This window comes from Eretmochelys imbricata, chromosome 16, assembly GCF_965152235.1.
Source record: "Eretmochelys imbricata isolate rEreImb1 chromosome 16, rEreImb1.hap1, whole genome shotgun sequence".
In the NCBI taxonomy this organism is placed as follows: Eukaryota; Metazoa; Chordata; order Testudines; family Cheloniidae; genus Eretmochelys; species Eretmochelys imbricata.
Genome location: NC_135587.1, coordinates 16,438,749 through 16,461,365, shown reverse-complemented (window position 1 = coordinate 16,461,365; position 22,617 = coordinate 16,438,749). Strand labels below are relative to the sequence as shown.

At 41.4% G+C, this 22,617-nt stretch overlaps 1 protein-coding gene across 8 annotated transcripts in view; it reads right to left on the bottom strand.

Moving 5' to 3' along the window:
* FUBP3 (far upstream element binding protein 3) overlaps positions 1-22,617 on the bottom strand; it is a 56,247-nt gene that overhangs the window by 19,455 nt on the left and 14,175 nt on the right. For 5 of the 8 annotated variants that reach the window (XM_077835659.1, XM_077835664.1, XM_077835663.1 and 2 more), the window contains exons 3-12: positions 15,339-15,389; positions 14,856-14,889; positions 12,898-12,947; positions 10,960-11,031; positions 9,622-9,679; positions 6,796-6,958; positions 5,684-5,782; positions 3,656-3,760; positions 3,098-3,200; positions 2,070-2,170 (exon numbers count right to left, since the gene is read on the bottom strand). In XM_077835659.1, coding sequence (XP_077691785.1) covers positions 2,070-2,170; positions 3,098-3,200; positions 3,656-3,760; positions 5,684-5,782; positions 6,796-6,958; positions 9,622-9,679; positions 10,960-11,031; positions 12,898-12,947; positions 14,856-14,889; positions 15,339-15,389 — 836 coding nt within the window. The remainder of the gene's footprint in view (positions 1-2,069; positions 2,171-3,097; positions 3,201-3,655; positions 3,761-5,683; positions 5,783-6,795; positions 6,959-9,621; positions 9,680-10,959; positions 11,032-12,897; positions 12,948-14,855; positions 14,890-15,338; positions 15,390-22,617) is intronic. The other 3 variants (XM_077835661.1, XM_077835666.1, XM_077835662.1) reach the window with 2 other exon arrangements.

Sequence of the window (22,617 nt, the reverse complement as noted above, 5' to 3'; positions counted from 1 at the left end):
TGGGTAAAAAAAGGAACACATATCAAATTTAAACAGTGCAACAAAGAGATGCAAGGCCTGGTGGTTAGAATGAAACATTATGAAAAGTGCTCCTCAAAAGGCAAAGTCTTTGAAGATGTGGTGGATGTGTCTGAACCATCGGACTAATTTTTGCACCATTCTAATAGACAGCCTACCCTGTCTTACTATGCTAGTAAATGATAACTTAGATTACTGACATAAATGTGTTTTTTGGGGAGAGATTACTTGTGAATTTCAAAATGTGTGTTCAAAAGATAATTGGCATGTTAGTTTGTTGTGGGAGTATTTATCAATTACTTTTTTACTGTTATTGCTGGACTTCTGACTTTATTACCCAATATAATCAAAGCATCTCAGGTGAAGATTTCCTATTTAAAAGTAAAGATTTCAGGTATTAACTTCAACATTTAAAAAATACCCCCCCCCCCCGCGCGCAACTGGTTCAGTATGTTGCTAGAGATAAGGGTTTAAAAATAGTTTCGACAATCTTATGATTTACTTTCTCTATAAATTTATTCTAAACCCAGTTTTATATCTTTAAAAGAGTGGTACAAACAGACGCAGGAGGAGGGAATCTTTCATTTACAGACTTTGTTCATCATCCAGTAAAACTACAGCTGAGTTCATAATCAGGCCCTGTAAATTCTAGCAAGACTCCACAGATGAAAAAATGTCTTGATTTGTTTATGCAACAAATTCTCCCTTTCCACTTGTTCAGAACAAACATTTCATTGACTTGGTTCATATTATGACCAGGCTACACTCCACCTAGCAGAGCAGACATTGCTGGATACAGTATACGAGAAGTAAACTGAAGAGTTTGCAAAAAAATATTGATGGAACATTTGTTAATCTGAGTCTTGATGGGTGGAGCAATGTATACAATGATCCAGTAATAAGCGCTTGTTAGACAAAAGAAGATGGGGTTGTCTATCCTACAGAAACTATTGATGCACCAGGAAATGCCCATGCAGCTGAATACATAAAAGTAGCAGCAAGCTACAACCCACTGAACAAAAATTCAAGTGTCAAATGCTTAGCATTGTCAGAGACAATGCTGCAAATATAGGCAAAATGAGAAGAAATCTAAAGGATAACGAAGGGAACCTGAAACTTGTAACATATGGGCGCAGTACCTGTTTGGATGCAGCGGTCATTTGAAGACTTAAGTACAACTCCAGGAATAAAGAAAAATCTTGTTGAAATTGCAAAATATTTCTATAACAACCACCTTGCTTCAGTTTCACAGATGAGAACAGGAGGATCCAAATAAAGTCTCCCCCCGTGATGAAATGATGGAATTCAGTGGTTGATGGTTTTGATTTATTTAGTAAGAACTGGCCTCTTCTAATAACAATTTGTGAAGAAAATAGTGACAAAATAGATGGAACTATCACAGCCAAAGCACTCAGACTAAAGAGAAATGTAGAAGATTCGCTGAATGTACAGAAGCCTATTTCCATAGCCTTGGACAAACCGCAGAAAGATTGCTGATCATTTAGGTGTAAATGTGAAACATGTTTTGATAAGAGAAGCATACGTATTCAAAACATTTAAGGTTATTTTCTTTAACAAATATAAACGTTATAATGATGTTGTTTTCTATTTTTATTTAAATTCCAGTTACCATCCTAATGCAGCTTGATGCAAATCATGAGCAAAACATTAATTACCTAAGTAAATAAGCAGTATATTATTCACCATTTTCTTCTTATACTAAAAATTTACAGTTCAGCATCTGACAATATTAAGCTATCCGAGAACTAAATAGATGTGCTTGAGAGACCTTTCATAGTTGAACTAGCACATGGTTAAGTGGCATCAAGGATAGCAAAACACTCTGTGAAAGTGACACTACAGTACTCTAATGGGTAGCAGCACAAATGGCCTGCTGAAAAGAGAACATAGTTGCCTACTCAATACCCTCTATTCCTTCTTAGACGGTGGCCTATAGTCATGCCACCATGTTTACTACGTACGTCCCATAACTACCTTTCCCATTCTCTATTAATATAGGTGTTTGCCTCCTGGGAGTCTACAGAACCCACCTGTGCTGTGAGAATAAGCTCATTGATGATATGGGCTGCGTGCTGACATCGATCAGGAAGCCCCATGACCTGCGCGACTCTTTCAGGACTAATCCCATCATCTGTGGAGGGAGAGGTGACAAAGACTTAATTAAAAAGGGAAAAAGGCCCACCCACCAAATGAAGCTTCCCTCCAGTATGGCCATAGCCAGTGGTTTCCCTGTAGGTAGATCTGTTGTGTCAGACCTGCCATCTTTTCTCTATACCTTCAGCCCTTCCCCCAACCCACCTACAAACCCATATTGATCATCTGAGAAGGGTCTAATAGTGGAAAGGTAACACTTTCACATGCAACATGATAAACCTTGAAAGAGACTGCTATATTCTTAACAGGATAAAAGGTAGCCAAGTGACCCAGAGGAAATTTGAATTCGTCAGGTCCTAACGGCCAGGAATATCCTGGAGTACTTTAAAGCCAGGAAACAAGGGTTTTCCATAATCCAATTCTTTGGATCAATTAGCTACAAGACCAAGACATTGCTGCCATAGCGTCTAATGTTTTGAAAATGAGGTATATACAATTTCTTTCCAGCCTCTCAGGCAACAAGCAGAAAACGCCTGTAGAAACCGCATGAAGAACCAAGGAGGTGGTATGTCATTCTAAAATTGGTGTTAGAAAGGGACACTAAAGCTATACCTACACTGCGTACCTTACAGTGGCACAGCTTTGTGCCGCTGTAAGGTCTCCAGTGTAGTTGCTCTGCCCGCAAAAGAGAGCTCTCCTGCCAGCAAAATAAAACCACACACAAAAAAAACGCTGTCCATACCGGCGCTTTTTGTTGGTAAAACTTTTGTTGGCTGGGGCGTGTTTTATTCACACCCCCTGACTGACAAAAGTTTTACTGATCAAAGTGCAGTGTAGACACAGCCTAAGTAACTACAAGCAGACAGAAAACTAGCTGCTGTAGATTAGCACTGAGCAATAAAACTGGGCAGTCCCTGCTTCGCACAGTGATCAGAAAGCAACAGACCTTTGTTCTCACACAAACCTGGTTTAAACTGAATCCTAACGCCAGCATCATTCTGAATCTTTTTGATCATTTCTCCATTTCTTCCTATTACAATTCCAACAGCAAACCTGGGCACAGAGACCTGATGGGAAAAGCAAAGCAGTGTAAAAACTCAGAACTGGAATATATTATACTTGTTTTACAAGAGGTGTATTCATCCCGCTTACGTACCATGCCAGGCCAAACGAAGCAGCTCCAGGCTGTAAGGTCTTATCCCTCTTAAGCACAAATGTATGGCCAATTTTCAATCCTTAATATTTCCACTGACCATAAATCCCTTCCCCTATCAAAATTAGCCCTCTGCATTACAAGAATGGCACTTTCAAAAAAATTTTTGGAAGAGATGGAAGTGCCATCCGCAAGCCCAGACAAATGCCCTCTCTGGAAAGCTGGTGAGCCTCTTCTGGTGGATGGGTGCGATATATTTAAAGGCAGAGAGTATGGTGAAGGAAATAAATCTCACTGGCAATGTGAAGTTAAATGGTCTCCATCCCTCACCCTAGGGAGGTAACCACAGCACTTGTGAAAAGAACATACCTCTATGCTGCCTCCTCCCATTCTAGAGCTGAAATCACTTCGTACGCCTCGGAAATCTGCCTGATCTTTCTCCCGGATGATCTCCAGTACCATTTCCCTTGCTTGCTGTGGGGAAAAAATTATGGTTACCTTTTAACTCATGTCTATCCCACTCCCCATCTTGGTGCTCAGGGCCTCAATGATTAGGCAGCATCAAGCAGAATTGCTTCCTATATTAAGCAGACTGAAATTCCTTCACTTGGGATTTCTTTCACCTTTTTAATGGAATTCTGTTTGGTATTGCAACCTCCCTTCCTCATTAACAATTTGATAGCTTTTTAGGAAGAAGATCCCCATGTGCAATTGTTTAAAATGTCTTTAAAAAAAAAGACGGACATTTGTTTCTAAAATACAGTCTTAATTGGGATTTAAGGAAATTCAAGACCCTTGCTGCTGAACAGAACTCAAACCCACACATGCTATGGCAGAAGCCATGATGGCACATTAAACTGCAAGTCCACTAGAAGATGGGGAGGAGGAGACAGGAAAGGAAAGAAGAAATACTAGCTACTAAACACGGTGAAAAGTAAGCACCGGAAAACAACCCTGGTAATCTGTGAAGGTTTTCCTACACGAGTGAATAATCTTGTGTTTGTTTCTGAAGGCCCTTCACAAGCTACTATATAGCCCAGCTAGTGAAAGTGTACATTGCTAACAAATCTATAGTAGCCAGAATTTATAGAAGTTACTTATTAAAGCTACATATCAAACTTTAGGCTCCAGGCATTACCTAAAGCAGCACTGCCGATATTTGGTGATTGTGTTAATAGGATATAGGGGAGATTGTCCCCATAACCTTTCTCTGAAGTAGCTATCACAAAAAAGGTTGCCATAGAAAGAAATAAAGTTATTGGCAAGATTTAATACAAATCTGCCATTGTCAGAATTATCTGCCAAGTGCAACTATCGTAGCATCCAGAGTTTGTTAGATGCTCAAGGATCTATAGAGTTTGTTAGGTGCTGTGCAAATGTACAATCCCTGCCCTGAAGGGTTTACAGTCTAAGATCCCTTAATTCTGATTTGCATGGGATTTACTGCTCAGGAAGAACATGGAAAATATGCTGAGGCACATCCAGCAAGGCAGACTGAGGGGCAGTCGACAGAGTATAAGTGACAAGTGAAATAGTTTGATTGAAAATGTAAGAGTGCTTTTAAATTTGTCTTACAGATCTACACTTTTGTAACGTTAAGTTTAAGTAGTTTGTGAATCATTCGTAAAATTTCAAAGCTGTATTACCAGCTAGATACATCTAGGAGCGGAGGAAAGGATATTAGTGTTCTTCAGGAAAGACCTGGAACACCCTATCATTGTAGGTGTTTCTAAAAGGCAACCAGACACTCAGCTCCCAAAGAAAATCAAGAGGGGTTGGGTGCCTAATGCTTCTGAAAGATCTCACCCATTGTTTCTATGCTTGGGCAGGAACTGAAAATCTAACTTTAGCTGTTGGGTGCTATCTGGTGCAACAACCTTTTAATGTCTTGAGAGTGGTCTAAATTTAGATTAGCATGCCAGCCTCTAGTAAAATGCGTCAGTTTCAGAGAGGCACTTGATAAGCACAAACTGCCATAACTAGTAGTTCTAAACATCCACTATGAAGCATCCAACCACCTCCAGTGGTATAGTGGGATTAAACTCTGAAGTCATGACTCTACATTTTAAGTAGAGCACTTAACACAAGAGAGCCCCTGGATGCAACTGCAATATAAATATCGAATACGCTTAACCTGTGGTGCCAGGAGTTGTTCTGCTTTCAGATTACAAGTGCTACCTGGCTGCCTGAAGTATTAAACCTTCTGGTTACACTGGAGTCTTATCTGGAGCACGGGTGCCAGCACCTACCTTCATCAGCAGATATTTAGAATGAACAACGCACACACAGCCTTATTTAACCCCATGCCATGCTCACAAGCACCATCAACAGTTCCACTGTCTAAAGGGTGTCTTAGTGCAATTATGCAGAATCACATGAAGTGTTTTTACTCCATACCTGTACTTTAAAAGCATCTCCAGTAATACGGAGAGGTTTATCTGCTCCTGTTGGCAACGGGCCATCTTGGATCATAACCATTTTCACGCCTGTTCGCTCCTGCAAAAGCCACACAACACTTCAGTAAGCATGGTCCCTAAACAAGAGTGAACAGTAGGTGTCCAAACTTTGGTCACTAAACATTTATATGGGTCAGATGAGCAGCCTTCCAGCATGCTGTTTTTAAAGCAAAGACCACAACTGTTCTACAGCCTAAGCCCAGGACTGCAAGGAGGTGCGTTTCTCACACCACATTTTAGTGCAGAGACAACTGCAAACAGAAAATCCAACTTCTGTCTTTCTAGCCAGGTGTAACAGTGAAATAAGAACCTCTCTAAACACACAATTACACAGTGTGTCAGATACCTTTGGATGATACAGCCAAAATTAAAGCTCTCAACAAAAATCACAATTATTATCTTGGCATAAATGTATTACTGAAGCCCTTTATAGCCTTTAAAGATTTGTAAAGTATACCAAGATAAACAGAGAAAAAAAATACACCCAGGAACACTGATTTACACCCAGATGTTTTCATGGGGGTGGAGGGAGAGCAGAGGAGATTAAATACCAACTTCACCAACAGGAGTGATGAATTTGATGAAAGGTATCCTGGGGAACAGCACAGCAGGCACTAAGCAGCTTCACCAGGGCACCTGAATCCTGACCTGGGACACCCTTTGCTCTGCCAGGTGAGGGCCCCTCCTCAACAGGGCATACATCTTGCCACAGCTAGTGCTTCTCTTATAATGCAGAGAAATATCCAGTAGGCGCTCAACTGAGGACAAGCTCATTCCTTTTGTAACTCAGGGCTGGATTTGAACCCAAGTCGCCAAAGGTGAAACACAAACATGTTAACCTCCTGCAGCAGGCACGAGAGGCTCTTTCTTTGAAAGCACTCTTCCTTGATCTCTACTGGGTCACATACCACCTTCTTACGTTGGTGTGAAGTGAATGGATGGAACACCAAGCTCACATACTTCCAGTGGCACATGTACTACGGTTTGGGAACCCCTAATCGAGAGGAACTTTGCTGGGGGGAAAGTTCCTTGAAGTAAAAACATCTCACACACCTGCAACTGTTTTATTGTTTCGCCTCCTTTGCCAATGACTAGACCCACTTTGGATGCCGGGATCAGAATCTCCTGGATCGTACTGTTGCCATCAACATCGTTGTGAAAGCCAGGTCCATTCCGACAGCGATCCACTATCTGCCCCAGTAGCCTCTTCGCTTGTCTTTGAAAAGAAGCAAGGAGAGCAACCATTAGACAACGTTTCATCTGCCCAAGAAACTAAGAACCACTGGAATGAGAGACATTTGGGGAGAGGAGAAGTGAACAGATGAGAAGAAAACTATGGTTAGCACAATGGCTTTTATGCTTTGGAACACCAATTCCCCTTCACAACACTTATCAGCACTTCGATTTCTAGAAAGTGGAAAAGGGAGGAAGCAGTGCATCTTGACACCTTTGATGCTTACACATTTTTAAATCATTGGCTTCACCACAGCTTGGGTGTACCACATTTTAAGTGGAGTCAAGAAGAATCTCTAATGCCTAAACTCCCAATTTTATTGTTAATATCAATCTTTGTAAATCGTAACCACAACCTCACTTCCCGACTGAGGCAGGCAAGGAGCGCTGCTCTGACACAGTAACACAGCAGGTTAGACCACCACCTCTGATCTGACTGAGTCACAGGTGAATCCCTTCTTCTCGGCCTGCTCTCCCGCAGCAACACTGGCAGGGTTTGCTTGCAGCCTCCCATCCTAGCTGGGGCTGCTAAGGCTGTACAGAAAATGGGGCAGGGGCCACGTAGCAGCTAGGGCAGGGGTTCTCAAACTTTTGTACTGGTGACCCCGTCACATAGCAAGCCTCTGAGAGCGACCCCCCTTATAAATTAAAAACACTTAATATATTTAACACCATTATAAATGCTGGATGCAAAGCGGGGTTTGGGGTGGAGGCTGACAGTTCGCAACCCCCCATGTAATAACCTTGCAACCCCACAAGGGGTCCCGACCCCCAGTTTGAGAACCCCTGAGCTAGGGCAAGAGATTAAGTGCTGCTTGTGAAAGCAGACGGATGACAAGGTCAGGAGACTGCTCCCTGGCAGCTTTATAATGGCTGAGCTGACTGGCAGTGGCTTTCCATCTTCATGTTAATTGCTGCCACCTACCTGCCCCTTTCTCCTCACTGAAGAGGATGGAGCCAGGCCAGCAGCCACGCATTTGCACTTGGGTGGTGTTCTTCCTCTCTCCTCCACTTAGCAGCCAACCATCTCACACTGCAGAGGGAATTGTCCCCTTAGGACACATTCCCCTGGGAGTGTCAACTCAGGGGGTGAGGGTCTGATGGCCTGCGTCCAACAGCAGAGCATTACCCCAACCTTGGGCCTCAATCAGGAAGCGAGGCAGGAGCTGGAATTTCCAGTAGATTTCAGATTTGAAACTAACAGTTGGATTCTTGGTTGTTTAAAAAAAAAAAAAAATCACAAAACCAATCTTAAGTATTCATAAAGCCCTTAAGTTAATTTTTTTGATGGAAAAAGAAAGATTAAAACAGAGGGCACATTGAAAAACAGAGCATCAACCGCCTTCTGTTTTGTCTTCCTTACTCTTTCCATTAAAAAAAAATTTATTCAAAATTTAAGGGCTTTATGAATACTTAAGATAATCATTCATTCTTTTTAAAACAATCACCCACCCAACTGTTAGGAATGTTCCCGTTATTGAGCCTTCTTCCTCATTCAGTTTCACAAGTCTAAAAAAGTGGGATCACCTGCGACAGCCCTGGATATGAGTGTCTAGCTGCGTATTTCAGAACTTTTAGGTGTTAAGAAGATCTGCTCTTACCCATTTTCCCCAAGTGTCTCATCAGGCATTACAGCTTTTTAGTATTTTGCTCTTGTTCTGAAATATCCTTCGCTAGAGGAAAAAAATCATATTGTTTGCCCTATAATCCGTGCTTGCCAATTATAGTTATTCTGGTTCAATGCTTGCAGAATTATGGTACCGTGAGGTGCCTTAAGCATCTTAGATCTCATAGGAACAGAATAGTCAAAGTCTTCTCTTGAGAGAGAGAGAGTCTTTGTGCCTATGTATTTTTACTAATCAAAATGCAACTCAAAGATTTCCAGATGGATTTTAAAAAACCCACCTACCCAAAGGTTGGGGAGAGAAAGAGCAGCTCCATATGTTAAGTGTGTTCCTGTAAGCCTGAGGATCCTGGATCCAGTCCCAGCAGGAGGTCCTCAACTGGTTTGTGAGAGTCTCAAACTCAGCTCCTAGGAAGGGGGAGGGAGGAAACACTGTCCCTAAATTTTCTATAGGCCTAAAGAATAGAAACCCCCGCTGGATTGCCAAATGTGTGTCTACCATGCAGGGACCAGAGTTCAAATATTCAGTTCAGTCCTTCGCTTCTGGCTGGCAGCAATATGGAGGAGGCACCCTGATGGACCTCATGCTGCTCTGGAGCAATACCTCCTGTTTATTCAGGAATGCAACTGACAGGCTCTGGGGGCCTTGTGCAGCCCCTCTTCAGCTGGAAGGATGGCCATCTCAGTAGCAGTGGGAAGGTGGAGGGGAGAAGAGTGATCTTTAATGGCTTAATTTAGTATCCTGGAAACTTGCAGTTAGCCAACTGCATCCTAAGTGCCCTAAGAGCAACTCTGAAGTGAAATTCCACGGGACTTCTGCAGTGGGTTCAACAGACTAACTGGAAAAGACTCTGATGAGTAAACATCTCAGTGTTAGACCAAGCGGCTCTAGAGTCTGGTGACCCTAAAGCTTCTGTAGGCCAACATTTGCTGATTGTGGCTAACCAAATAGCAGCACTGATAGAACACAGTGGTAAGGAAGAGGAAAAGGAAAGAGAGAAAAAGAACAAAACAAAACTCACTCAATGCTCTCTGGTGTTCCGGTGAGCACACAGGGCCTCTCAGGCATCCCGCCGCTGTCTGTTAAGGGAACAAGAACACGACGACAACAGGGATTGGATATTTCACAACTCTTGAATGGCCAACAGTAGTCAGCCAAGCAGGCAGATACAAGCAGCCTAGACACAGCCTACACAACTAGCTCTTTCATGTTTAAAAGAGGCAGTAAAATCTACATGATCCATTATGGATTGCACGTTATAAGAGGGTGGTTAGAGACAGCCAGTCTCAAGAACAAAGTGCAGCCTCAAAGTACACACAGTACTTGCATGAAGCAATCAGGTTCTACACCTGATCTGAATTCTTGGCTGCAATTCATTATAATTATGTATCTGGAAATAAAGCAAATAGTTGTTAAGTATCTTATTTATCCTTCAATCACCCTGCACACTCACTCCTGCTTGAGTATTCAGTCTTGTGCCTGTGGCATCTTAGACTGATATGATCATGGTGTTTTCCTACACTTAGTACAACTATATATTCCATGTTAGCTTTCTTTTAAGTGTCACACTCCTAGTAAACGAGTTGTTACATGCAATCCAATTGGATTAAAAAAACTGGACAGCTGCTTCAGTGACCAAAGGGCAGCACTAAAATGTTCCCTTTGCACATTGAAATACGTTGATCCTCGATATCTTTGAATTCTCATTAACATGTTCTAAGACAAAATGGATCTCTCCTTTATTTTTAAATCTCCCCCTGCCAATTAAGATTAAGAACCCAGAAGATAATATTTTGCAGTAACTATATTCCTCCCCATGTAGTAACATAGCCTGTTTTCCCTTCGGGGAAACGGAAGTATCTTCACAGAAAAATAGTATAAAGCAAGAATACGCAGCATACCACAATAGATTGGTACGGTCTCCTTTTTAGTTTGAGATGGATCCGATCAGGAGCAACTCCCGACCTCTTGAAATTTCAGTTTCCAAAAACTGACAAGTCTATGCAATTAAATACAATCCACATCTGATCTCTCCAAAGAAGTGCCACTGGAAGACAGCCCTGAACAGGAGCATTTCCCATCTCTGTAGGGAACAACATGGACCATCCTTTAACACTTAAGTTGCATCTGCTTCTTGATTAGAGGTGGTCCCCTCATTTTGCTCCCAGAAGTAGCTAACAGGTCTGTTTTCTGTGTTAGTATGGAGGTCAGTCCCAGAACAGAATTCCCTTGTGCATCATTAGATAACCAGCGATAACACACATGAATGTGATGCACAGCCCGGTCTCCACATCTATTGGACATGCCATATTTCAATGCCATGCCCTGCTACTTGTCCACTACACACAGAAGCTCTTACCTGGAGCAATCTGAATTTTGCAGCCAGACTCTGCCTGGATCCGTGAGATCTGTTCACCGCCCCTGCCGATTACTGAAACAAGTTCAACAAGTGTCAATTTACTGTTGTCCTAGCCAAGAGCAGAGTATCTGCTCCCTTTACTCCACTGCAACTGGCAGTAAAGGGGAGATTGTATTCCAAAACTGTAAAACAGGCCTCCCCATACTCTGGTACACAGAAAGCCAACGTTAGGGTAGAATCCTTACATTTTTTGCTGAATTCTAGTAATTGTATTTCCTTGTACATACAAGTCTTACACTGAAGTGGGAATACACGGTAGGTAAAAATAAGTCACTAAACAGATCCAAGTCAGGAAAGGTGTTTTAAGGTTATTGTCCTGTGACAACCTGAATCTCAGGTCGGATAAGAAAACTGGCTGCAAAATTATCAGGACAGCCATAAGCAAAGGTATTTGGGTTATTGCTTTTTTTTTTTTTTAAATAAAGAATTCACTGCCCCTCCTTCAAGAGCATGTTGCTGGTTTGAGCTACACTTGAATACACCTGGTTTTATATTGAAGTGCCATAACAGACCTCAAGCTGAAAGTGAAAACTGGCCTCCCTTAGATCCCTTGTATCACTGAAATGACGGCTGTGTTTCACACTGTATACCAGGGAGAGAACATGCACGGCCAGTCATACGTACTCTTCCCAAAGAGTAACATGGAGCACAGCTGCAGGTCAGCCAAGTCTAACAGGCATGATTGGGTCAACATTCTCTAAGCAGAAGGCCCTCAATTGTGGAACTTGCTTCCGCTAGTTTCTGTCTGAGCTTGAATCTTTATCACTCTCTTTGCTTCATGCCACATACTAACTTTTTTGCCCAGACCTTCTCCTCATGGAACTACAGAACTACCTTCGGAATGGCCAGCACCTGGCCCCCTAAAAGATTGGGGTGGGAGGGCATGGGGGTGGCGGGGGGGGGGAGAGAAAGAGTGCCACTCCTTTATAAAAAACCAACAAATGAATAAAGAACTGAGCCAGGAAGAGTGTTTTCAATTTCAGCTTCAGGTTGGACATCCTGGTCCATCGGTCTATGTGTAACAGCAGTAAACATGGATGGTTATTTCCCTTTTCACACACTAAGCACAGCATTTGGGGTGATGCTCCTTTACCAGAAGAGATGACATGCTGGAATCCCAAGGTTATGGAACATGCCGTGGCATGACTCTAGTCATGACAGCAGTAGGATTCCCTTGAAAGGAGAAACAGTGAACAGCTGGAGGAACACAGGGATCAGGTTGAAGTGTGAGAGAACATCGTCAAGGGTGCAAGAGTGAAGTGAAGGAGAGAAGAAGAAACAATCAGGAAGAACAAGGAGAGAGAAACACATCCGTGCAGGAAAGTGCACCCCAGTTATTTCTCTCTGCACTGAGTGTACTAGGGATCTGTAAAAATTCAACTTTCATTTTAAGTGTTTAAACGCTATTTCTCTCCTCCCTCTTCCCCCATCCCCACTGACAATAGCGTACTTAAATGCAGTAACTGGTTCTGGTGACTGGCAAATGGACTCATTCTTGGTAAACCATTATGTAATTTGGTCTGGGGAATCTGTGGTTACAGCCAGAGTTGCCAGAACAGTACATCTTCAGAAATCTGTCTCCCCTGCCTCCCCACACCCCAAAAAACCCTATTCCATATTCATCACTATAAAACCGTTACCAGCAAACAGGTAGTTTATATCTGGGTTTTTAAGTGCAGGGCACTGTGGCAGACCCTGTTTAATTTGCCCTTACTGGGAGATGTTATTAATAGGCAAGATTTTTCACAGCCAGTAAATTCACAGTGGCGTTGACTAAAGCTGTGAGTCTTATTCCTCATCCACCACAATAAGCACTGTTCCTGAACAGAACATACATTTAGAAACTGAATTTAGAACAAAAACATCCAGGATACTTACTAAATCCAACCATTTTATCAGGCACTTTGAATTCTTCTGTTATTACTGTCCTAAAAATAGAGATTCAAATAGTCACTGCAAAGAACAGTTTAGTAGACCACCTTTGTCCTCCCACAAAAGTCAGCCACACAGAGTACAAAGTTTTGTACAGAAAAGTAAACACTTCAGCCATAATCAAAACCATTTGGGTTGGAAGTGACCCCTTGAGGGTCATCTATTTTACCCCCTTCTTTGTGGAAGAATTGGTTTAGTTATTCCTAAACTCTGATAGATTTTAAATCTACCCTTGATCAGCTCCACTTAAGTGGATTCCATACCTCCTTTGTCTGTTCTTGTAAATCTTTTTTCTAAAATGGAACCTCAATTTTCCATGATGCAGCTTAAGACCATTACTTCTTGGTCTGTCCTTACTGCATGAGACTAACTGGCCGCCGACCTCTAATATCCCTTCATGTATTTGTAGACAATTATACCTCCCCTTGGCTAGATTGTCTCTGGAATTAACAGAAGCAGTTCTCAACTGTTCGTCATAGGTCTTAAATTTTCACGAAATGTTTTATCATTTTTATTGCTCTCTGGACACTCCAATTTCCCCATCTTAAAATGTGATGCCAAAAACTAAAGTTTTCCACCTGAGGCCTAATCAGCGTTGAGTAAAGCAGAATTACCACCTCGCTTGTTTTCCACACGATACTCCTCTTAAACACAGCCCAATGAATATGGCATTTGCCATTTTTATTAGCACTTGATTCAAGTGAATCTTGATAGACACTTCCCAACTTCATACATTGGAAAATGCACAATATCCAATTTGTTTGACACCCCTGAAAGCAATTAAATATCTTTGGAGGAAGCTCAGCATAGGTTTCTAATGAGGCTTGTTGCGAGATCTTATGACACAGTTTGTATTATAACAGCCATGGGAAGAATAAAAATATGAATTTCTAAACTTTTCCCCAGCTGCGCCATAGATAAGTACTTATGACTGAGGACCTAATCCATAACATGATTACCTACTGCAGCATTATATTGTCCCACTCTTACCAGAGTTAGAATATGGGTCGCCCTTACTGTCAGACAGCAGCGTGATGCTACGGTTCGATCCTGTATTATAAAAGGGTCCCCGAGTAAATTAGTGGTGGTGAAAGAGTGCTAGCTGACAGCTTAAAGAATGAGGTCCTCTGTTTGGAAAGGGAACAGGCACAGCAAGGGTCTACCAACTGTTCTATCACACTTCAACCTGGGTGTAATAGTACCACTTCTAAACACTGGGAGCTTGAAAGTATCCATAGCCATTCCTTGCCCTTTCTGCTGAGCCCTTAACAGGGGGATTGGTTATGATGGTAGTGTGCTGCCACCAACATATCTGGAATTTAAGGATAAGAGGCAAGAGGCAACTTCTGAAGTGAAATCACCACCACTCGCTACAGAAACACAAGATCCTAAAAACCAAGCACGACTTAAGACACGAAAGCTTATGCTCAAATAAATTGGTTAGTCTCTAAGATGCCACAAGTACTTCTTTTGTTTTTGCGGATACAGACTAACACGGCTGCTACTCTAAGACTTAAGACAGCATCCTTTAGAGCCACACTATGTCATGCCGGGTAAGAAGTCATCCAAGGGGTCATATTTTACCAGCAAAATGAGAAAAACCTCAATTGCCAGCTTAATACTTCCGATTCCTCTTCCACTGCCAAAAAAGCACGTCATTTTCTTATGCTCAGTCCTACAAAGGTAGATGAAGCCAAATCCAAGCCTTCCTTACAAAAATGTGAGCTCTTTTTTTCAAGTGTGCAGTGTCTCAAAGGGTAGGCAAAAACTGCAGTCTGGAGAAAAAGAGAGCCAATAGTTTTCCACGTTCTCAACCTCTGACTTCCTAGCACTCTAGTACAGATGGTGGATCAATAAACAATTAGAACTGATCAATAAATAATAAAACATAACCCACTGCTTACCTTTGATGTACCAGGGCCCCTAACTGGTTACCTACTGTGGCAGAGAGGAAAAGGGAAAAAAAAAAAAAAAAATCAAAGCATTAGTACGGATAAACTAACTTCATCCCTACAGAAAGAGTTCTTACCATTTCATCAAAAAAAAGAAAGAAAAGCAAAATGGTAATTTAGGTTCAATGGCTGAAATGAATGTGTTATGTGGTAAGAAACAGGAGGGGATTTCTTGATCAACGCAGTCTACAATCCAGTGTCCAGCTGAACACAGGATACGAAATTGATCTGGATCTCCCCATGCTGAGAGTCATGGGAGAAAATCCTGCCAGCCCAAATCCCTGTAAACTTACCTCCCCCGCTTCCCAAATTAAACCCAAATGTAAAGATCAAGCAGATTTTGGTACATATTAAATTTAAAAAAAAAAATCAAAAAGCCAAAGCAGATTTTGAGATTTAGTTTAATCAGAAGCATTAGAGATCACTTGCACATACTTCTCTCTGTATCTCTTATCTGTGCTCCATGGAGCCCACTTAAACGGAGACCTGTTAAAGGAATAGGTCTGTTAAGTAACCTTGTGGCACCCACATTGTATCCTTTTATCACATTTCTACTGAATACACACATTTTAGCCACACTTACATTGTCAGCTTGTGGCTCATCTAGGATTACCCCTCACTTCCTCAACTAACCTCCCCCAACCAGACAACGTTTTTGCTATTCGTTTCAAGCCTCCCCCCCCGATTAATTTTTCCTCCAGAAGTTACTGTAAAAATATGGTGCAATTACAAACAGGGGCCCACTGCAAAGTCGGAAAACATCCTGCAAAGCTTCCTACAGGACTTCACCTGTAGGAAACATACTAAGAAATGGGCCATTTGCTCCCAACAGCTAGAAGACCATTTTGATCATCTGAACTGTGATAAATATTTTGTTCCAAACTTTTTAGCGATAACTTTCACATTCTTTGATCTGAAATAAGTTGTGACTCAGCTGATGAGAAGAAGAAGAAAACGGATGCACCTCACATTCTTCAAATATAATAAGAGTATTGTTTTGCAGTGCTGTAGCCATGTTGGTCCCAGGATATTAGAGAGACAAGGAGGGTGAGGTAATCTTATTGGACCAGCTTCTGTTGGTGAAGAGAGACTAGCTTTGAGCTTACACAGGGCTCTTCAGGGCCAGGAAAGGTGCTCAAGGCAGGTCTACACTACAAATTTACATCGGTGCAGCTGTGCCGCCATAGTACGTCTGTAGAAGGCACTCTAAGCCAATGGAAGAGAGCTCTCCCACAGGCTTAATAACTCCACCTCCGCGAGAGGGTGTAGCTCTGTTGGTGGGAGGTTCTGACAGGGTCTAGGGATGTAAATATTGTTTTAAAAGTTATCCATTTAAACGTTTAAAATTATATTGTTTAAACGGTTATCCGATTAAAGGGAGAGGGGCTTGGGAGCTGCTCCAGCCAGCCAGCCAGCCAGCATCTGGCCGGCCAGCATGGGGTTCCTGGGGTTGGTGGGCTGGCCAGCCCGGGGTTAACCATTTAGACTAATGCTAACCAGTTGACTAATGCTAACCAATTAAATATTTTACATCCCTAACAGGGTCCCACTGCAAAGTAGGAAAAATATCCCACAAAACGCACTACAAAACTTCACCTGTGTGAAACACATTAAGAAATGGGCCATTTGCTCCTAACAACTAGAAGGACCATTTTGATTACGTTGGTTGTGAGGGGTATTCGTCATCACAGGAGCAGAGAGAAGTGCAGATTTTGCATCTGTTATGGCATGGTCTGATGCTGCTTTGAGTTATGTCTTGGACTGTGAAGACCTTGCTTCTGATGAGCACCGTGAGGTTGGAGGGTTGTTTGAAGCAACACCCTGTCATAACAGATGCAAAAGTTGCAGACAATTCCACCCTTATGATGACCAATACTCCCACAACATACATTTCAAGATCCATAGGTCCTTCACATGCCTATCATAACATGTGGTATACCTCTGCCAGTGCCCTAAATGCCCCAACAGCAAATACCTGGGTGAAATTAAACAATCACTACGCTCTCAAATGAACTCTCAGGAAAAAAAAACGACAAGACAAGACCACCATATAATCAGCAGGCAAACACTTTTCACAGAATGATCACTCTGTATCTGATCTCTCAGGCCTCATTCTCAAAGGAAACCTGCACAACACCTTCAGAAGACTAGCCTGGGAGCTTAAATTCATAACTTTGCTAGACACTACAAGTCATGGACTCAAAGATCCTGGATTTATGGCTCATTACAACAACCTGTGACCTGCTAACCCTCCTTTGTCCTGACTGCAGGGGTGTTAACTGCCCACCTCCCCTTAAAATGATCTTTTGTAACATGTTCCTCCTTGGATTTAGCCGAGACACTGAGTACCTTTCCCAGACCGGAAGACTAGCTCTGTGTAAGCTTAAAAGCTTGTCTTTCACCCATAGAAGCTGGTCCAATAAGAGATATTACCTCACCCACCTTGTCTCTCTAATAGAAAAATGCATAAAATCTGTGACCAAACACACTCTTTAGATAAATAAAATAGGCAGAGTCAATACCTTATTTCTGTTGTGTGTCAATATCTTGATAATGGTCCTGGACAAGATATTGACAGAATATATACATTTTTATTATGCTGTTCAGCTCAGAGGTAAGACAACTGCTGTGTTATTGACCCCTTTAGATTTGCCTTTGCATACGCTCACACTGAATATAAAATGTCCTAATTTAAGAGTTATCAATACTGCAGTAGAAAAGTTGGGTGATGTAATGGGGAATATTTGCTCTTATTGATAAAGATACTACTACCCAGAAGGGCTGAGCAAATAAGATACAAGCTTATTCAGTAAATTCGGAAACATACCATCCTGTTCCCAAGCTGGTTTAAAAATACTCTTACAACAATAATAGGGCAAGAGACATTATTTGTTTTACCACAGCACTAGGGGCCCTAGCCATGGATCACAATTTCACATTATTCCAACAAGGTCGCAGAAAGAGCAGTCCCATTATTGCCAGGGCTGTTTCACATTTCTTTTTAGCATTTTCCCTAACACAATCTGTTTCAGCATCTCTCTTAGCAAACTGGATAGGAATATTAAACAGATTAAGAAACAGAGCTGTACCCCAATAAACCCTTCCACTTGTCCTAAATTTTTACACTGATAATTAAGCATAGCTTCCATTTTGTAACAAGTACTGGTTGGGGAGATACTGTTTTGTTGACAAGCAGAAGAGCTCATTTAAGTCATGAAAATAATGTACTGCACATCTGGAGAGCCTCCCATCCAAAGATTTTGAGCACATTACAAACAAATTAACCCTTTCAACATGCAGGTAAAGTAGATAGCCTCATTTTACTTAAGGGGAAATGGGGGGCACAAAGGTTAAGGCACCTACATAAAGTCTGTAACAGAGGAGTAGAACCCAGATTTCTTGCCTCCTAGTCCTATATGACTTAAGCACAAGACTTGCCTGCATCTTCCACGTACATGCACTCTCCCTGTTCCCTACCCAAGAACATGAAATGCTGAGAAACTCCATGCCCCCCCCCCCAAAAAATTACCCCTCCATGAGAAAATGATTAGCCCATGGTTCCAACAATCTGAAGTTTCATTCTCTCTCAAACATGCCCATTTTGCTCTGAAAGACAGACTAATAGAGAGGCAAGTCTGGGACAGAATGCATGTACTGAAATACCAAAAACTGATGATATATTCTATGCAGAGGGCACCATCTTCCGCTTAATGGCAAGGAAGGGGTTGAACACTGATAGGCCACGTATGTGTTCCCCCTCCCCCTCTTCACATCTATTGAGTACAATTTAACTGTAAGTGCAGTCATTTTACTGCAAATAAGGAGAAAGACTGAATAAAATCAGCCCAATTTCCTGTTAATGGCACCTGCTGGTTGATAACTCTACATCCTGCTTTAGGCTTCACCTTAACTGAATTCTGCCTAACAGATACTCAACACAAATGCAGATTTTTATTTTTTATTTTCCACCCTATAAAATAGTGCAGTGCCTCCCACCAAATTAATGTGCATGGTGGGAATATACAATCTTATGGAAGAAAATATCCCTCACAAGAATAAAACCACAGCAATGCAACACATGCAGAAGCTGAGGCATAGAAGGTTGCAAACTATACTTTAGGATTTTGAGAAGTACACACTTACTGAAGAGGGTCAGGAGTGTTTGGGGGATGGGGTGATTAAAGTGTATTTTTCCCTCAAATACTTCTCCCTCCTCAAGTCTGTCACTAGTTTTCTCCCTAATGAAGCCTTAAAGAACTTCAACCGGAGGGGAGGTCTGCCGTTCTTCCACTCCTTAAGTTACAATTCCTTTGAAGTGCTCATTACTATAAATGAAACATTTGCATCTTTAAGGGATCATTGAAATGAGGGGAGAGAAGATTGGGTTTGGGTTCCGATTCTGCCACAGAACCTTCTGACTCTTGGTCTCAGTTCCCCATCTGCAAGACAGGGATAACACGTCCTCTCTTTCACCCATTGTTCTAGTCTATTTTGATTGGAAGTTCTGAGACAAGGATCTTCTCCTATTATGTGTATGTACAGCACTTAAATGGGGCCATGATCTTGGTTGAGATCTATAGGCACTACTCTAACACAAATAATGTGAAACATTAGATTTGCTTTGCCACTTGAAGTCACTATAAACATTTTGGGGGTGGGGAGATGTCTCTAGGATTCCTCCCTATCTCCTCCTGCCAACGCTCTTTGCCCCAGAACAGCAGCAGTCCTCTATCTGAAGGCTGAGCACCAGTTCTAAATCCTATGTCACTAAAGAATACAAGACAATTCCTCAAAGGACTGACTGGACTTAAAATGGACATGACAAAGTTCAGGGTCTGATCTTCAATTTCTGAGACTCAATAAGCTGCAGCTACTAGACAAGCTCCCCTCTTCCTTTGAAAAAGCAAATTTTTTTTTTTTAAATTGTTTGATGCTGTAAAATGGTTAAATTGCGCCATTAGTTAAAAATATTCTGGCAGTACAACAGTAGCAGCCAATAGAATATGGGGACTGAGTCATGAGAGCTGGATTCTATTTTCAACTGCATGCAAACAAGAGCAAGACATTACATCTAAGCAACTCGGGCCCTGTCTACACAGCGTGGCAACACACAACAGAGGAGTGTAAACTGTAGAGCATTTAAAGTGTTGCACTCTAACTACCCTGTATAGGCCCTGCTGATATGCTCTAAAAGGCACCTAATGCACGTTGATGTAGTCCTGTTTGACACAGCACTATATGTTAACATGCATGAAGAATCTTTTAGCGCATGTCAGCAGGGTCTACATTTTAGAGCACTCTACGATTTATACCCCCTCCTGTGCACATTCCTCATCACTAAAATGAGGATAATCCACCTTTGCAAAGCGCTTCAAGATCTATGAATACGGGTGCTATATAAGTGCCACATAAAATTAAACAGAAGTTAGAGTGAGTGTTCGTGCCAATAAAGCCAGTTTTGCCGAACTGTGCTACCAGTTCTCAGTTAGACCCCCACCCTGTCCAAGCCCTGTGTGTGAAGAAAAGCATGCACATTTTAGAGTACTTCCCAGAGAAAGGAAATAATGAAACTGAAAATCCTCTGTTTCAGGCTCCATTTCAGATCCACAGCCTAGGTTAGTGTAGCCAATTTTAGTAGCTCTAAACTGTAGATTAAGGTTATTTAAAAAAAAGGAGGGGGGAATTTATGCACTGTTTTCCAATACTATGACAAATCTCTTCTCCCAGGAAAGGCTATAAAAGCAACAGAACTTATGACCAATGCACTGCCACCATTTGTCTCAGAGACAATTTCATAATCTTACATCACTCAGCAGTGCTGGCAGCCATTTACAGAACTGTACAGGTATGAGTTAAGATTTCCTAGACCCTGGCAGTTCATTCCCACATTCCGCTATTGGAAAATTGGATTCACAGAATATGCAAGAGTATTAAGAAAGAAGAAAAAAGAGAACAATGCCTGAGCCAGGCTATTTTTTACTACTGGATTTGTTTTGACACTTACCAGCAGGGTTTAACCAACCCCCCCAAAATCCAACACATGTTTATGGAAGTGATCTGAAAAGTCCCTTTGTGGTGATGTTTCCAAACTGTGGTCCATGGACCACTGGTGCTGTGCTGAAAAACTGGCTAGTCACATAGTACAAGCTGTCCCTGTTTCCAGCTACTGATTATTAAAAATATAACATACTTTCCCAATATTACTTTTCCATAGACATGATCACTGAAGAGATCTCAGGGATATTATGCAGTTGTAGATGGGAAGGAATGTGGTCCACAGGTGTCATAGTAGGGAGCGAGCTGGGCATTTATAAACATCTGTAAATCATGGGCTACCAAAAAATTGAGAACCTCTGCCTTAGATGTCTCTATTTAAAATTCAGGGGGAGTTCTGTGAAGAGGCTTACTAAACTGGGACCCTAGTTTGCTGCAGTAATACAGTCTTTTCATCCTACACTTAAAGAGGGTATTTACTGGGATAATCATATTTCTGTTTAAGATTTACTTACTACTACAAGTAAAACCTAAGATTATTAACACTGAAAGAATAAATATATTTCCTCTCCCCCTTCCATCCCTACAAGTTTGATGATTTAGTGAATTTCACAGCTTTTGCATGTGGTCACTTATTTTTTATCCCTGCACTGTCAGTCAATTTTCCTTTTGTTTGCATGGTCTTACACAGCAGAATTTTTTTTAAAAAGAACATTTTGACTGTAAAAATCACAAAGATATACAAGGGGTCAAGGACAAGTAAAGTACATGCAACTTTATGAAAGCTAGAGACCAGATTTCAAGTACAGCATCCCAATAAACTACGGAGTAATATTAGTATTTCTATTCACTGTATGTAGACAAAGTCCGTGTGTACAAAATCCACCAGAGAGTACAGCGCCTCTAAAAGGTTCTGCTGGGAAACCAAACAATGCCTGCTATACGGAAGCATCTATTTGAATGAGGAACTTTCGATGAAATTGAAAGGAACTGTAAGGAATTAGCAAGCTCATTACAGAAGCTGAATTTATGCTGCCGAGGTTATTTAACAGCACTTAACCAAATTTTGGAGACGTTCATGATTTGCCAATAAGACTTCACTGTGGGCTTAAATTTACAAGTACAAGGTCTGACTACATAAAATTATATTTGTATATATGTATTAAAGGGCTGTCATGCAATTAAAAAAATTAATTGCGATTAATCGCACTGTTAACCAATAACAATACCATTATTTAAATATTTTTGGGTGTTTTCTACATTTTCAAATATATCCATTTCAGTTATGACAGAATACAAAGTGTACAGTGCTCACTAAATTTTTGATTACAAATATTAACACTGTAAAAAACAAAAGAAATAATATTTTTCAATTCACATAGTACAAGTACTGTAGTGTAATTTCTTTATCATGAAAGTTAAACTTACAAATGTAGAATTATGTATAAAAAGTAACTGCATTCAAAAATAAAACAAAGTCCACTCAGTCCTACTTCTTGTTCAGCCAACTGCTCAGACAAACAAGTTTGTTTACATTTATGGGAGATAATGCTGCCCGCTTCTTATTTACAAGGTCACCTGAAGGCAAGAACAGGTGTTCGCAAGGCACTTGTGTAACAGGCATTGCAAGGTATTTATGTGCCAGATATGCTAAACATTCGTATATCCCCTCACGCTTCAACCACCATTCCAGAGGACATGTGTCCATGCTGATGGGTTC